At 34.5% G+C, this 18,603-nt stretch overlaps 1 protein-coding gene across 1 annotated transcript in view; it reads left to right on the top strand.

Moving 5' to 3' along the window:
- LOC117173575 (mitotic spindle assembly checkpoint protein MAD1-like) overlaps positions 1-9,355 on the top strand; it is a 63,027-nt gene extending 53,672 nt beyond the window's left edge. The window contains exons 6-7 of the mRNA XM_033362217.1: positions 5,971-6,272; positions 8,706-9,355. Coding sequence (XP_033218108.1) covers positions 5,971-6,272; positions 8,706-9,064 — 661 coding nt within the window. The 3' untranslated portion in view covers positions 9,065-9,355. The remainder of the gene's footprint in view (positions 1-5,970; positions 6,273-8,705) is intronic.
- Positions 9,356-18,603: the final 9,248 nt, after the last annotated feature.

Raw genomic sequence — 18,603 nt, 5'->3', positions numbered from 1 at the left:
GGCTTAACCTACATAGAGGTTTAACCTATCCTAACCTAACAAAACCTGACCTAACCTAACCGATTACGCTGGCAACCCTGTTCTTGCGTACTTTCATATTTTTACATTAATATCAGCAAATGTCTGGAGTTTCGTAACCGTTTGTTGCTAGCATTATTCGTCTGTCTGTAACCAGGGCACCTCTACGTGGTAACGGTGGGAAACGGATCCACATTGGCTGAGTCCCTGGGTAAACGGCGTTCATGCCGTCATGGCAGACACAGGTGAAAAAATGTATTACAATGCAGCTCAAAGTTTCACAGCTCTCCCCTTTTTATACATTAGGATGTATATCAATGTTTCAGACGATAAATGGAAAGAAAGAGTCTTTGATGGACCACAGATTCGAATATTGATAAGAGATACTAATTTCGTGAGCCACATGACGAAAATTGAAATTGATGCTTGGGAAATTTTTAAAGCAGTAAACGTAAATTTCCTCGGTAACAAAAAAAGTCCAGACTATGAGAATATTGTTGCGAAAATGACAAGAAACTACAAAAAGTTAGGCTGCTTGATGACTTTAAAACTTCACTTTATAGATTCCTACCTGGATAAGTTTCCAGAAAATGTTGGTGATTTCAGCGAAGAACAAGGGGAACGTTTTCATTAAGACATAAAAGTGATGGAACAGCGATATCAGGGTAGATGCGACGAGGTCATGATGGCTGATTTTTGCTGGACGTTGAAAAGGGAAAGGAATGTAGGTCTTAAACGTAAGCATAACCCTTTGCCTCGTTCCTTCGAAGAAAAAAGGACACGTTATAGCAGGCAGAAAATAGACTGAAGTAGGTCTATAAATCAATTTAATTACGATAAAAAGCAAGATAAAATGTAAATACGAAAGATAGAATACATATATCCCATAAGTCTAAGAAAAGCAGAGAAAAAAATTTGTTGAATAAAACTCTTATTCATTTGCATGTTTAAGTTACAGTTCTACATTTTAATTGATACAAACATTGTCAGGTTAATTGAAATGGGGTCAATTCTACTTGTAGTTCTAAGTTTCTTCCAATGAGTAATGTGCGTCTAAATTTGTAACCACCTGTAGTACAATGAAATGAATTTTATTGTGCTGCAACGGGAACACTTAAGTTAAGTTTTGTTGCGTTAAGCAAAATTTTGTTAGGTTCTGTTAACTTAGATTCATTTATAGGTTAAGATCGAGTTAACCTATTAAATATAATAGCACACATTTAAGACTGAGAACCGTACGCTTACATAGCTACACGTGTGGTTAAATTTCATTCGTTTAGGTTAGGTCAGGCTTTGTTAGGTTAGGATAGGTTAAACCTCTATGTAGGTTAAGCCGAAGCTAAATGAAACGGTACCGCAAACACAACGGGACAACACAATGAGTTTAATTGTGTTACGTGAAGTTAGGTTAGGTCAGGTTTTGTTAGGTTAGGATAGGTTAAACCTCTATCTAGGTTAAGCCGAAGCTAAATGAAACGGTACCGCAAACACAACGGGACAACACAATCAGTTTAATTGTGTTTCGTGAGGTTAGGTTAGATTTATTTATTGGTTAGGCTCGAGTTGACCCATTCGATGTAGCACACATTTGCTACTGGGAAAATATGCCTCCAGAGCTTTACGTGTAGTTCAATAAATTTCTGTTAATTCAGGTTAGGTGAGGTCAGGTTCTGTTGGGTAAAGTTTTGTTAAATAAGTTTATATCAGGCAAGGGTTGATCCTTCACAGTTGTCGATATGTTTTTGAAATGAAAATTTGCTTCACTGGCATTACTTTGAAATTTATTTGCCTCAGTGCATGATTTTTCGTCATTTTTTGAGGTTATGGCTGAACCATGACGTGATGGGTGATTTTTGATACCAAATTTGAATTCAGCGCCCCAAAATCCATAGGAACACGTGCGTCTTGTTACCAAATCCGCACACTTTTTTTTTGTATGGCTGTGTTATTTATCACTCATTTATTTATTTTATTACTTTTAAATATTATATTTGATATTACCGGTTCTAGACGTTTTACTCCAACCTCTCTAGTCTTTTTATTCTTTCCTGTGTGCCATTCTAATAAATTTAATTTTCGACTATTTTTACATTTCTTTCCCAATTCAGTGTTTTGATTTTCGATAAAATACGTGTCGATACAACGTTATTTCAGCCGAGGCTTCAATTATAGGATTATTATAATGTTATAATGAAAATTTGGGAATTTCTTCAAATTGAAAAAGTTTATAATTATAATAAATTGATCATTTATATAATTTATAATTATACAATTAAAAAGTTTATCTTTTTAGATTTAAATGTATTTTTCATAGATTCCAGTTTTCTCCACATATTAATCTTATAGGAAAAATCACAGTATCGAAGACACGTATTAATGCATTTCATATAACACTAACACAAGAAAATAAAGGGGTTCATCTCTTGAGAACCTTCGCGGTGTGCTTGAAAGTGGTCTTAATCGATAGTCTGCCAACATGGGGGTTTTTTGATGTATTTGATTCCCAGGCAAGTGAGCAGTATTTTATGCTAAAAACCAAAATCAGCGACCGGGACCTTTTTGAAAAAAATCGATTTTAGTATATAAATTTGCCAAACTGGCTGTTTGCGTTTGAAACATTTGAAGTTCGCATTTTTCTAGTAGCTGAACTTCTATTAGAGTAGGTTATATAGGGGTTTTGGGGTCATTGATTACGAATAAATTGTTATATTTTTAAAATTCAAGATAGCGGATCCAATATGGCGGACTGATTTGGTGAGATTAATGCTGATTGTGATGATAATTAGTAGATGAAGATTTTTGGGGTCGCTGATTACATACCCGTCATCAGATTTTGGCATCCCTAGAAAACGCAGATAGTTACGTCATCCAACGTATGTGCCAATTATTTGTAATTATTCATGGCTTTTTCCATTTCAGTTCTAGTTATTATATTGAAACGATTTTTAATAGAGTTTATCACGCCATTTAACATACGTAAATCCGTGTACCAACAGCTCAAGAGATTAATTCCATCTTATTAAAAAAAGTCCTTTTCTAAGATGTGGAAGTAGTGAAAAAGATCATTCACAAAGTTACTAGATGTAAAATTCAATTTATTAGTATTATTACACTGAGAAAGTAAAATTTTCGATATAGTAAAAGGTACATTAAACATAAAATAATTTATTTAAAAAAGCGTTATTGTAATATTTTTTCAAACTGAATATGAAGATCGTTAAATTAACAGGCATCTCGTAACAGGTGTTTTTCATACTCTGAATAATTGACACGCCCTTTGTTGTTTTTCACACTTATTTGAAATCAAAGTGCACTGATTCCATTGCCTGTTCACTGTCTGTCCCTAAGCCTGACTTATTTTATTTACAAAATTCTTTAACATGATAAGTACGGCATGAACTTTCTGTGTAACGGAAATCTCTAAATTCATGTAGCTAACTTTTAATTTATCAATACGTTTTTCATAGTCCGGTTTTAAATCTATACCAAAACATGCATGTACAACATCTGCATGCAATTCGAAATTGTGCGCGTAAATCATCTAATTTCTTCAACAGTTTTTTACACGAATTACTATTGAAATTCGATCCTCCGTGCGTCACATCGCGTTCCACGTTACACAATTTGGCCCAATTTATAGTTGTTGATTCGCATTCTATTAACATTCGATTGAACAAGCCATTAACTACTCCTAACATAAGATGGAGTTCAGAAGGTAGAATCACTTCAGGAACAGATGTTTCTGATGAATCACAGTCAAAAAGCGGTGAATGAATGCAATTTACGTATTCTTTCGCACATTCATTCCGTGCTCCTGCATTACGTCAATCAACATAATTTTTCTTGATATTGCCTGTGCGTATCATTGTTCCAAGCTCTTAAAAGTCATCTTTTGAAACATTGCACCATATGCAAGGATACGCTCTACTAGAAGACATGATTCCCATCAAAATGTTTGCTAATTTTATGTCGGTTGCTATAATTCCAAGAAAATCATTTCTTTTAATCGCAGACAACATTTTACAAACATTTCAGTAATTTTCTTGGCTATTTTGAGCTAAGGCAAGTATCAAAAGCTTTTTACCCCAGAATCTTGAAAAAGTTTTGCAGCCACACTTTGATCGTTATTCTGCCGGAAAATCTGTTTTAATCTTTCATCTCCAGTGGATAGAATCGTCATTCAATTATTAAAAAATCCACCTCCACCATCAATACCAAACATCAAGCGCACCGTGTTGCCTTTGATGCTGGTAAATTCAAAATATTTTACTGCAAAAATATTATTTAAGCAGTGATATCATTCGACAGTTTGAGTTTGAAATTCGGTTGAAATTTCTAAATTTGAACTTTTATTAAAAATCACATGCTCAAAAGGTGATTCATGTTCTGTGCATATTTTAAAAAGATAAGATTTTGAATACATTTAGGTATTACAGGTTCAGCAGGTTCAGCGCCGACATAACCTATAATATGTATTCAGATTCATCTGGCACGATTAATAGCAATACTTTCTTGAAAAAGATTTTTTCATTTCAAATACTGGAGCAGACGCTTATTATATACTTAAAATATGTTTTCAATATTTAAAAATCGTTCTAGGTTAACGAAAAATGCATATTTTCTATTATATTCTCGGTAATATTCTCATTCTCGTTACCGTTCTGAATGTAATATAACCAGCTCAGAACTGATGTATAAATAAAAATATATGAACTAAAACAAGTGCGAATCGCGGCAAACCAATACATTTTCTTCTTTACCATCACTTTTAAAAAGTATTAAAATAATTAATAAAGTATGGGTTATATAATTAATCAGTTACAACAAGTATAACAAAAATCTCAAAACTAGTTTAATGGCTCAATTGATATTTGTATACATTATTTAAACGTAAAATCTTAGTTCTGAGAGTTAAGATTCCATAGAATTAATCCATTTAAGAAAATCACAGGCTCGCAAATTATGATTCTATTCACAGAATAGAAATATCCACAGGCACTAGCATTTAATTACTTTATTTAAGCTACCTTTGTGGATACACCATTTTGAATTTTTGAAATCTGATGACGGGTATGCATTCAGTGGCTATTTTGTACTACAATCAGCATTAATTTAACAAAAATTGGTGCGCTATGTTGGATCAGTCATCTTGAATTTTAAAAATCTAACAATTTATTCGTAATCAGCGACCACAAAAACCTTATATAAACCTACTCAAATACCCCTTTGAAGCACATTGTTCCTTACAAAACTGTGGCTTGATTTAATAAACGTAAGAAGTTTGTTGTCCTCCGTATTATGGGCGATTCTTTGAGTCCACCTGACTGTCTATGTAAAGCCCAGTCTCAAAACGTTTAAACTTGTAACGCATAAGCTTCAAATTTGTCATTTCCAAACGATTCAAATTCAAAATTCCGCCTCTTTGTGGCTCATAGTTTAAAAGGTTTCAATGTTAATCATTTCAGTTAAACAATTAGAAATTTTTGCGAGTTAAATTTTAAAACTGATCAATTCAAAAAGATTATAATTGCAACCTTTCTATTTTTAATGCTTTACTTATTCGCTGTGTTTTACTTTGCCAAGAAATAATTTTGCTTTACTTGCAAGCAAATGAATATAAATATTTTTCTACAATAACTTTTCAATTCGATAAAAATGGTTAATTATTAACTTTAAATGCTTAATCTTCTGCTGTATATGTAATTATATTTTAAGGCTTACAATTTTAAAATTATTTCAAGCTTATTATCAAACACGAACATTTTCTTATTCAATGCATTTACTCAAAGACTTTTAAATTAACTTGTTTCGTGATTAAATTAATACATATAAGATTAGCGGGCTTATAAATATTCCCTCCTAGATTTTCTGGCATTCTCTAACGTGAACACTGAGCGGTACCTTTCAAATTTTAAAGGTCTGTTTAATTGATAATAATCCTTACTTTTTTAGGGAATTGGTAGGGAAACTAGAATCTGATTTGGAAGTCATTCATAGTGAAAAACACAATAAAGATTATAAAAAGCTACAAGCCGAAGTTGAAAAGCTAAAGGGTGAACTGGAGCACCGAGCCTTAAAAGGCGACTTTAATTGTAACTCGCGAGTTTTGCACTTTCGAATGAATCCAAAAGCCATTGCTGAACAACAGGCAGAAGAAAAACAGAAATCTCTTCTGCGCGAAGTCGAAGAATTACGTGCGAAATTCGCATGTGGGAATTCAGGAAACGTCGGGATGTCTTCTCTTCATGTCCAAGGTTTGTAGTTTTAAATAATTTCTCGAGAATCAAATCGTTGATGAAAATGATAGCTTAAACCAAGGGTCTTCAAAGGTTGATCCTGTATTTATTAGCGATCCCAGGCCAATAGGTCGGATCTACTCAGTTTCGACCCAGAACTGTCAAAACCCTTTACCTGATTTGAGCCGCTGGGAACCCTTAAACTCGAGACCCTTATTTCTATACGAAACTTCACGCTAAAATTGAAAATTATGAAATAAAATAATGAATGTTTAGTTTTCGTTACTTTAATATTTTCAAATAAAATATTCAATGCAATTGTAATTTTTTATATTCACAATTTAAATTCCCTAAAAATTTTTATGTTAATGAACACAAAATTATATCACAATAAAGTATTGTAAAATATTAAAAAGTAGCAAGAACTTCACGCGTCTTTGGGTTTCTCTCACCTAATATTAAAATCATAATTTAAAAATCCATAATAACAAATTTGTCAATATTCAAAGTTAAAAAAATTGTTAAATGGGCTTAAATAATTGATTAAATTATTAAATCTAACAGATATACAAAAAATAAATTACAATTTTCACAATTTGTTAATACCAATGCAAAGAATTTTGTCCCTTCAGTTGCGATAGCACTTTTCAAAACTTTTCTATTAAAAATTAAAGATTACTATTTATTTTAAAGTTTTTTTCGAATAATTTAATATTAAAGGTTTATAATTTTTAAATTGTACGTTTCGAGCAGTAAAAATTACGAAAAATTAATTTTTTTTAATGCAATAAAAATTTTTAATTCTACAGTTTACGCAGCTTTGACTTAGAAGCATTCAATGTAGTTTAAAGTAGTATTGAATGAAAAATTATTTTCATTCAAAAGCGATAATGCAATTTCAAATCCTTTGAATTTTAAGTGATCAATTATTAAAGTTTCTAATTTTTTTCTATTTTCGACATTTTATACTGAAATAATTTTTTACAGATTCTCAACTTGAAAAAAACTCTGAAATTTTGAACGCTTTGAATTAATTTTTAACAATTTATTTTTATGATTATTAGCATTTTTTAAATTATTAAGCAATTATAATATCGAAAACATTTATTTGTGAATAATTATCGGCAATTGCATAGTTCAAATACTTTAAATAAAATACTTTGTATTTCAAAGTCTGTCAAGTTATACCAGAAAAAAGGGTTCTCCGAGCCCTTCCAACTGGAACTTTTTTTTCGTGGAGTCATACATTTCCTCTTAGTTTTTGGTCGAAAAAAATTGGTAGCTGTTGAAAAAGACCGAGCGATCCTGGATCACACTGCACCTGCGGATTGTGGATACTCTGGTTTAAACCATAAAACTGAATATTTGGCGATAGAGTTACATACAATTATTATTGAAAAAGCATTGATGGGGGGTGGAGAGGACATAATTTCATAACAAAGTTACACATTTTTGTAATGACCATTGAGATAGTTAAGCAACCAATGAGTTCAATGAAATTTAATGACGCTCTTCATAAATACCAACAAAGATATTTTGTTCTTAGTCTTACATTCTTAATTTTTTTTCTTAAAAATTCTGTGTAATTATTTTACAATATAAGTAATATTTGTATGAAATTATACAACGTTTTTCTAAATTTAGCTTTTTCCAAAATAAAATTTTCACAAAGCCAAACATTCAACAACAGCTCAAAAGAATGAAAAATTAAAAATTTCTCGTTGGAGAAATATGGAGAATAGGAAAATGAATTGGAAAATTTTTGCAATAAATTGAAACCAAAATTGAAACAGTTACAAGATTTTCAAACTTTAAAAAAATGAAAACTAACCAGGAATCTGAACGAAATTAGGATTGCTTGCTTAGATTCGATATCTCATATCGTTTGTGCATTTTTCTGATAAGCTAGTTATAATAACTTTCCAAAATGAAACCTAATTTACATAAACTAACAGAACAAACATATTGAGACCAATTTATATGGTTTTCACCAAAAACGTTCAATTTTCGGTGGCACTTTGCATAGTTTGTTGTCCTTGTGCTTATTCTTTATTTTCAGTTTGAAAGGATAAAATTGGTAATTTTTTTAATTTGCAGATTGTCTAAGTTGATTTTGTTCTTATTTAGTCGCGAAGGCTACTGTCTTCAAATTATAAAAAGTATAAATTTCAAATATTTTATTTGAAAATACTGTCTAAAACATTTAAGATTGTTATTATCTTTCATTTCTTAAGGCTTTTATTGAAAATTGTTCATTTCGCATGCGTTGTTACTAACATTGTTTTTTGAAAGTTTGAAAATAAAATTTGTGATCAATTTTTGATGTTTACATTGATAAAATTGAAATGTGTCAAAAGATAATAATAGTTTAAACTTCAGTTGCAATTTTTTTTAAAGAATAGTGTAAAATATTGGTAACTTTGGTATATAAAATATTTTTATTCTTTACAGAAATCACTGAGTTAAAACAAACGCATGACATCAAAATCGCACGTTTAAAGGATGCATTTAAAGCCTCATCACAAGAATTTCGTCAGGCCTGTTACCAACTTTTTGCGTGGAGAGTCGACCGAACAAAAGAAGGAATGTATAAATTATCAAGTCAGTATGCTGAATCGCCGAACGACTTTTTATTTTTCCAGATTGACAACAGCGGCGTGAATCTTTTGGAGACAGCATACTCTACAAGTTTGTCTAATCTAATTGAGCGATACTTGAAAATTCAACACAGTGTACCAATGTTCCTTAATGCTTTGCAATCAGAACTATTTGAACAACAAACTGTTTCAGATCTTTACACAGATCTTTAATATAATAAGGTCAAGTAGATAAAAGCCTACATGTTTATGACAAAAATCGTTTAACTGTATTGTCTTCTCATTAATGAAAAATGAATGAAGAGATCGGGGTTGATTGTCGCAATTATTTTCAGATGTGAATTTTGTGATAAATATATGAAGTAACAATAGGTATATTATAAGTAGAAAGGCATATATAATAATGAAACTAGAATATCGGTGATAATCGGTTGAAACAAAAAGTGGTACAACAATACTTTTTTTTCCTTGGACAAGATACTTATTAAAAAAATGGGAATGTTATTTTTCATGGTTTTTTTGGCGGAGAGGGGGCAAATAAATTCCTGATTACATTTTAATGTATAGCTGTTTTGGGGTATGTGTTCTCTATTCATACTCAAAGTGCTAATATTTTAAATGGAGATAATTGAAGCCTCGGCAGAAAAAACGTACGAACAACACAAGTTTTGTATCTGAAGTTCTACGCAGTTATTTTTTTTTTAATTATCGTATTATTCCATGAATTTGTAGATAAATTTCAGAATAGTCGATGTTATTTACTTCATATACACCTTAACCTTCAAAATCTATTATTTCAAATCTGACTGAATAGGGATTAAAACAGAAAATTGCAGTTTCTTAGGGTTGAAAAGGAAGCTAAAACTGAAATTGGCAAATTTTGAAAATAATTATTGTTTCTCTCAAAAATAATATGTTTAATATAACCGGCTCTGGACGTTTTAGTACTAAAGCCTCTGCATCTTTACACTCGAGCTTTTCAAGCCTCTCTAGCCCTTTTATTCTCTATTGTTCGCCATTCTGATCAATTTAGTTCTCTTTTTTTTACCATTGTTCAAAAGCTTTAAGTTAGAATTAAAAATGTACATTTTGGAAGTTAAGCTTCATATGAAGTAAATAGCTAATAGTATTTTGTCATTTCTTTACCAATTCAGTTTTCACATTTTTGTTGACAGTCTGCTGATTGCAGCGTTTTTCCACGGACTATAAACCAAGTGGGCTAAAAATTTTACGACGTCTTTACGATATCGTAGACACCTTAACGTCATGGACATAGGATGTCGTAACGATGTCGTAAAGATGTCGCCAAATTATGTGCCCACTGGAAACCCCGTTGAAAATAAGAGTAAGTCTATAGGGACGGTGATTTATCAAGCTCAGCTTAGAGGACAGCACCGAGAGTGAAGACATGCCTTGTACACAGACACAAGGCATATGCAGTTTCCTTAGTTTTTATGATTTGTAGAGCGATGTGCTTCTTTTTTATATCCAAATGCAACAAAAACATGTAAAATTTCGAAAATAGTGATTTAAATTAACACGTCAACACTGCGTTATGAAGGACTGATATAATGCGAATAGTAGACTGGATTTAGCAATCCAAGAAACATAGAAGCACATTATTTCTGCTTTCTGGACACACATTTTTCGGTTATGTTGTGTTCACGAAAACGGCAAAGTTTTCAACTTCATTGAACGATATCTCCAAGAAAAAAAATCTAAAAAATCCACAAAGGATTTTTAAGAGTAAGAGTGGTACTTTCAGATGCCGTAACGAATTCTTAGAGAAAAATTAATTCGCGATCTAATTTAACCCCGAACATACCAAAAAACCGAGTTTTTTTGTTGCATTTTTAGGTTAGGATATCTCAAGCACCTGAGGTGATAAAGCAATCCTGTGGTAGGATTCGGATTTAGCATACTAAAAACCCTTGGATGAGTAATGTCTTTTTTCATGTTTTTTCATTTTTTGAAATTTTGTAGGTCTGTGTAATTTATGTGATGTAATTGTCTTTCTTTTGAGTGACCTTTAGGTTTAACCCTTATCGACCCAATTTGTCCGTCAACTTTAAGCACGGACAACTTTGTTAATTATGCTGCAAATGATCTAAAAATTTCTTGGCGGGTATTTTTAAGTGTGCTCTTTCAGAATTTGACCCGAAAATTTCGAAAAAACCATCCCTTCCCACCCTATTTAAAAATTTTAAAAAACGTAATTTTTTAAGGTAATTTTTTTTATTAAATCGCATTATTGATGCGAAAGAGGTTTTGACAATAGCTAAACTCACAAAAACTCCGGCTCAAAATGTCCAATCAATAAAGTTATACACACAGAAAATTCATTTTTCATCATTAAGAGGTTGTAGGACCACCCCTAAAATAAAATATTTACGAAAAATCTCTGTTTTCCGGATTGTTCTGAAAAAGTTATTTCAGCTTTGAAAACAGGTAAAAATGGGGTAAAACATATCACAAATAATAGAAAACATATTTTCTTTTCTAATCTAAGGTTAAATTTCGTTACCACCTCATAAAATAGCCCAAAGGGTTGAAAATCGACAGTGTCTCAAAAATGCTATTTTCAATACCAAAAAATTGAAAATAAATGTAGTTCTAAAAATCAATAAAAGTTGAGTTAGGTTAAAATTTTTAAAATCTTCAGAGTTTGTTTCACGTTCAATTTGATTTCAGTGATTCTTTGATAAACATTTTCGAAATTTTTGTATGTGCTTGCGTCTGGAACGTCTTTAGCGATTTCTTCAATAAAAACGTTTCCAGTTCTTACCGCGCGGAGGTAGAAGTTTATAAAGAACCTTTTTTTTGTCATTTTTTGTTTTGTTTTTTTGTTATTTTATATTCCTTTTTTATTTGTCAATTTTACTTTGTTTTATTTTCAGAAAAATCCGTATAATAGCGGCTTTTCGTAAATATGTTATTTTAGGGGTGGCCGTACAACGTTTAAAAAAAATACCGTCATAAATCACGTTTCTTTTTTTAAATTGAATAATAGGATGGGAAGGGGTGGTTTTTTCGAAATTATCGGGCCAGATTCTGAAAAAAACACGCTTGAAAATATCCGCCAATAAATTTTCAGATCTTTTCCAGCATAATTAACAAAGTTGTCCGTTCTTAAAGTTGACGGACAAAAACGGCGGGGGCATGTTGTCGCATCAAATTTAATTGCATGAAAAGTGTTGCCCAAACTTTATTTTCAGTAAAATATTAACATACAATAGTGCGCTGTAATGATCTCGCCCTGTGATGTACATATTTATTCGTCTTATTCTATTTATTCAGTGAAAATCGATAGGAAATGTCACAACGCAGTGCTACCAACTTATGAAACAAAATTACATTTCTGTGCAATTGTTTATTTTCATTAATATGAATGTAGAATGTTTCGGGCAGAAAGTAAAAGAACTGTGAAAAATTTGCTGATTATTTATGAATTTATTAGAAAATTTCAGAGCTGTGACAACGTGCCGCGAGGTTATTCTTTCACTTTAAATAGGCTCACGGTAGCCACGTTTAAGATATTTGTTAGGTTAACTATTGCACGGTATAGGTAAAAATACATATGCAATCGCGACACTTTTAAAATAAAAAGAGTTTACATACACAGATACGTTTTGGAAATGATCAGAGCTGCTCTCTAGTTATTACTTTTTTAAAATGAAGCCAATGTGAAAACGTACCCCGTGTGACAACGTGCCCCGGTCTACCCTACTCAGGTAGTAGATGTCTCTTTGTTGAGCAGACTTGAACGTTTTTCCTGGCTGTACAGTTTCAACTAAAGTTCAGAAGAGTGTTGATATTCCGATAGTTGCACCAATATAAAATCAAATGTGCTTTTCGCAACCATTTAGGTATTTTTTGTGGTTCAATTTCAAGTTTGTGTTTCTTTCGCCTTTGGTTTTTGTTAAGAGATTTTCCGGACTTGATCGTCTTCTGGTGTGGTGGAAAGTGACGATTCGAATGACGTATTACTTCCGGTTTCGTCGGTATCGATCGTTCGTTGAACGATCGTGGTCGTAGCTACCGGAGGTTACATCTTGGCTAATTTTTCAAAACAACCAAAACATTTTTTTGGGTATACAGTGCTTTGTTGGATCACCTCAGGGACTCACAATTTTATATTATATTAAACAGGCATTTAGAAGCTCTAGTAATAACAGTGTTCAATTCTTTAGTATTCTGTGTGATCGACTTTAACCTGACAAGAATAAATTTCCATGCTGCCCCATGTGTGATTGTTCCCAACATTACAAACGTCTCGATACAGAGTCTCAGACATGACATACTGCTGATTGATTGTTTGCAACATTGTGAACACCTTGAGATAGGCTCTCGGGAATTACAAACTTACTCACTTTGATTTTTTTGAATATTGCAAGTGTCTCAAGACAGTCTCTCAGGCATGAAAACCAGAGTGTTGCTGGATTGTCTGTAACATTGCGAACCAAACAGACTAGGCGAAAAATATACTTAGAAAAATCACGATTGTTTCCTGCTGCGGCCCACTGGGAGTGCTTCGAACCACGTTTGCCTAACCCACTGACGTGGCGAGGGGTTGTTGTGTGCTTGCATTGCCGAGGTGTCAGCCGCAGCATGGGATCAGAAGCCACCCCCTTCGAGCTGGGGTAGGATTTAGGCCCGAGGGTATATCCTTTCCCAGCTATTTCGGCCCGTTCCTCCACGCACTTTGCGCTGGCGAATTTTCATGGCACTGTTTTGTCGTGGGATCTTTGGGGAACTTAAGACACTGATCGGTTATGAATAATTAGGTTTATTCAAACATAATTTAAAAGTAGAGTGCTTGGTACGAAGCACCAGGCGAGACTAGTGTGTACCGCCAACAAAGGGGACGAACCTACAAATCAGATGGCACTGTAACCTAAGTTGCGTAATTTAAATTCAGCGACATCACACACACACACCCAGAAATCTAAACAACGTTACGCAGAAAGAAAACGGTGAGACTTCTAGTCGATTCAAGAAGTCGTCGCTTCAGGAGAATTGCCTGACAGCTGAAGCTACTATTGAAATAACCCTTCAAGAACTGTTGGCCACGCTGATCATCATACAAGATGCAGCAGATAGGCAAAAAAATATCAATACGGACATAAAAAGTGGAGTACCGAAGCTCATTTAAGCTTTAGAAGTCATCCAGTGTGTGTACTACTCTAATGGAAAAGAAGATCAAGGATCTGCTGTCACCTCCGGCGGGGACGAAAGTCCCTAACAAAAGGAAGAAGTAGGTTGAAAAACCTGTAAAACCTAAAAATGCCGAGGGCAGGCGACATAGCAGCAAAGAAGGAAGAACATGGACACAGGAAGCACGGGACTAGGCATGCCTTCCTAACTTGGACGAGCGGGGTTGAATCCACGGGAGGGGAGAATTCCATGAGTGGGGATAGCCGCCATCTTACGATGTGCCACTTGATTATGCGCACGAGCATTTTTGCCGATAAACTGTGCATGAAAATATAAACATGTGGGCGCTGCCATATTTGTCGCGGGACATCAAAAGATGACGGACCTCCCCCTCACTGCATCAACCCCGCAATGGCATGCCTAGTCCCGTGCTTCCTATGTCCATGAGGAAGAATAAGACAGCAAAAGTCAGATCAGGGACCTTGTTCATAAAACTGTTGCAGGGAAAAACCTACGCACAGATCCTAGCACACATACGGACAAGTATCAAATCAGAGAATACATAGATATCGTAACATACGCGACAAACAAGTGACGATTGCTGCGATCGTTTTCTGTTTTGGTGCATACGCGAGAAACAAAGGACGATTGCTGTGCCATGCTTTTTATCAGAAAACGCTTAAAAAATACATTGAAGGTTTTTAGATTCAATTATCATGAGTCTGGGGTCAGAGTTTTGAGCAAAATTCAGCAATATTTCAATTTTCGGCCGCCATATTGCATCCGCCATTTTGCAAATTTCGAAATCTAAGTCCAGATTCCTGATCAGCGATCCCGAAAATACTAATATGTAAATTTTCGTAAAGATATGCCTGACAGTTTCCTCCAAACTGAATTTTTCCTCAAAGAAAGGTATTTTTCCAAATTTGTTTATTAATATTAACAAATTAAGAAAAATTTTGAGACTTTTGCTCTGTAATTTTGATCCTGTAACATCGTGTGAGCATGAAACTACATCGATTTATTGTTTTTTTGGTTTATGATTTAGAGTCTAGGATTTTATGGTTCATAGGTTTAGAATGTATAGTTTTATGATTTAGAGTCTAGGGTTTTAGGGTTTATGCCTTCAGGGTTTATGTGTTCAGAGTTTATCGGTTTAGGGTGTATGGGTTTGGGGTTTATCGGTTTAGGGTCTATGCTTTTAGGGTTTGTGTGTTTAGGGTTTATCGGTTTAGTTTTATGTTGTTTTGCATGATTTTTGCAATACATTGCAAATTTAGCAATAATTGTTTAAATTGTTGGTTTAAACAAATTATTTAGAAAAATTTGTCTTTTTGAGTCTCTTTGAAATTAATTTACAGACATTTCTGGCTAAATTTTGTATGATTTGGTTAAGATTTGCAAGATTTTTTATTATGTTTATTTATTATGTATTATTATTAATAGTTCGTTTTGAACATTCCGTTCCCAATGTGCGGTGTGCTAATCCTAAGCGAACAATACTAGGACAAGAACAGTCCGAATTCGTATAAGGTCGAGCTTCGCACAGCTGCAATATGGGTGCTAAGTGTTTGGATAAAGAGCAAGCGAACCACTATCTTCGGCGTCTAATTTACTCCAAACGAGTCTATTGTAGACTTTCAGGCTAAGCTGGAAGGTTTAGAGGGAGTAATTCGGAATATGGAGGGCGAAATCTTGGTATCCGGTGACTAATGCGAAAGCAATAGAGTAGGGATTGCCAAAGTCGGACTCTAGGGGGAAACGCATAGTGGACATGACTGCCAGAAGAGGGCTAATAGACCTTAATACCGGCGCATCAATATTTAGACGACTCGGACAGAGATTCGACACCAAATGTCTCTCTTGCATCAGAACATGGAGCCAGGAACGTAGTGAACTAAAAAGTGAGAATGCGAACTCATAGACGAAAAGGGTGAAATGCGGCGAAGCTAGACGCGAAGAACTTAGAAAGCGAGATAACCCGCATGAAAAGAACAGCAGCGGTGAGGCAGGAGGAACCCGAGATGGAGGAAGACTAAGGACATCTAGTTGAGATGACGATGGCTCTCATTCTTGGAGCATGAGTCATTCCATGCCGCAGGAAAAGATAAGTGAGAACAAATACCCGGCCTACTGGTGGTCGGAGTACATAGGAACTCAACATAGGAAATTAGAATAGAATTAACATAGAATTAGCATAGAAAATAGGACTCAGCATAGGAAAGTTTCCTTCCCTTTACGCCGAAAAACCCAGCGAGCAAAAAAGAGATCTGCAGAGATGGCATCAAGTGGATGCAAACGCGCAGGCTGGATGGTCATGTCAAAGGAGGTGGACAACAATCCTTGGGGCTGAAGGATCGTTACCTGAAAACTGGGAGCCACCAAAGCGCCACGAAAGAGCGAAGAGGAAACAATTAAGAACATCGTAGACTCGCAGTTACGGACGAAAAATGTGGATATCCCAACGGACATTTCATTGTTTGAGGCAAAAGACCTTTGATAAGCCATAAGCTCCCTTTAAAATAAGAAATTCTGGTAAGCAAAGGCAAGGGCCTTCCGGGCCTCCCGTCATCCTGCAGGCCTTTGTGCGTGTTGGAAATTGCCGGAAAACTTTTAAAAAGACTATTAAAACCCCGCTTGATACCAGATATCCAAGCGGCTGTAGACCTATCAAACATACGGTACGGGTTCGGAATGGGAAGTAGCGCCGTAGAATCAGATCAGTGCATAGTAGAAGCCGGTATGTCAGGGCGACAAGGGAATAACTGCTCAGGACCAGTAGTGATAGGTGGACGTTTAGATTAATAAAAGACTTCACTTTCTGAATTGATCGAGCACGGAGAGGTGAATTACTACCTGACGCAATTTCTATCAGGCCACGGATATTTCCAGGCGTGCCTGCATACAATCGGCAAAGCAATGAGCCCTGGCTGCAGATATTGCGGCCCATATAGAAATGACGCGTCACACACGTTTTTCACCTGTGATAGGTAGACTGAAGAGAGGATGATGCTGGAAACAAACATTTGTTCGATCAGATCAGAGTGACAAACAGCCAGAATTCATTATATCCAACCAAGATGTCTAAGGCCGACGAGCCCGATGCGCGGTTCAATCGTGTTGTTGAGGACGATGAGTACATCTTGGCTGGAACATAATGATGAAAGAAATCTGACAGAACAGAAAGAAGAAATTGGAAGGAGATATCAGAGAGCAAGAAAACGGTACCCCCTGAAATAATGCGCAAGTAGTTTACGAGGGGATTTATGCCAAAAAGAAAATGGTGGTGTTTTTAGTGGGTCTTTGATAGCGTCATTATAGTTGTTGGAGTCCAAGTCAAGTGATAACAAGAGTTTTCTTTTTGAAAACTCAAAAAACTAAAATCGCGTTTTTGAAAATACGTGTTCTCCGATTTTATTTTCATAAGAAGCCATACATGTTCTCCACAAGTCCTGAAATTTTTATCTTGGGACCGCCCGCGATTAATGAGAAAATAAATAAAATGTAATGTTCCACACGAAGAATCGACGCAGCCACTACGTGGCGTAGCGCAGTTCTGTGACTCTTCAGAAACCCCAATGCTCTTAATTAAACACATTGATTAATAAAATTCGTAAGTAAAGGTGAGAACTTTTCCTAGCAAAAATGTTTCATAGTTTAAACATAATTTCAAATAATTAAATAAGTAAGAGCAACAGGTAAACCAAAAAGTTAGTATGGAATAAAAGAATGCACAATTTAGTTTGAGAAACCTTGCACGTTTTACGTATTTTCCTCCAGTTTTTATTTACGGGTACAATATTAAAGTCGTCACAATTAGTAAAAAGCTTCGTCCTTACTTCGGTCTTCTAAATGGGAATGACAGCGTGTAATTGTTGTGCACCTTCAATTGTAATACAAATATTAAATCATGAGATAAAGACCTTCTTTTGCTTTATGTTCGTAATTATTACAGAATTCGATAGAAAGATCTTTGAAATTTCTTTTATTCCAGTCGTACATTTCTTTAGCATTTGTGATATGATTGTCGTACGGACGCTAAATATGAAGGTTTGTTTTAGCAGCAGCCCTTTTGAAAATGTCACCAGTACAATCACAAGGACCTTCGCCATGTGCACTTGCATGGAAGTTCCATTCCGCATCCGAAATCTTGCTTGTGGAGTATTAAGTGGGAAAAGTTTTTACGATTTTTGTACGCTTTTCCCTGGCACTATACGACTAAAAAATCTTTTACGCACAACACCGTTTGTTCTGACACATGTTTTTCCGCTTTTCGTTTCATGAACAGGATTTTCATCAAAAAGTTTGCAGCGTATCGTTTCTCAGAATTTTCTAAACGTGTCTTGCTCTTGTTTCTTAGATTTAGATCAAGGAAATTGATCTCTTCTTCTGCGAGAAATCGTAAACAGGCGTTTATATATGATAACAGGATTATAACATATTTTGATAACACGCATTTTGGCAACGACGTATCCAGATACGAATGGACTAAAAAAAAAACAGTATTTAAACTCCTTCTAATGAACAAAAACAAAATAATGGTGAACTAGCAGTGTCGCTAATGTGATGTTTACGCTAAAGATGGTACGTATAAAATG

The sequence above is a fragment of the Belonocnema kinseyi genome, chromosome 5 (assembly GCF_010883055.1).
Source record: "Belonocnema kinseyi isolate 2016_QV_RU_SX_M_011 chromosome 5, B_treatae_v1, whole genome shotgun sequence".
In the NCBI taxonomy this organism is placed as follows: Eukaryota; Metazoa; Arthropoda; class Insecta; order Hymenoptera; family Cynipidae; genus Belonocnema; species Belonocnema kinseyi.
The sequence above is the reverse complement of the archived record's forward strand: the minus strand, read 5'-3'. Positions and strand labels throughout refer to the sequence as shown.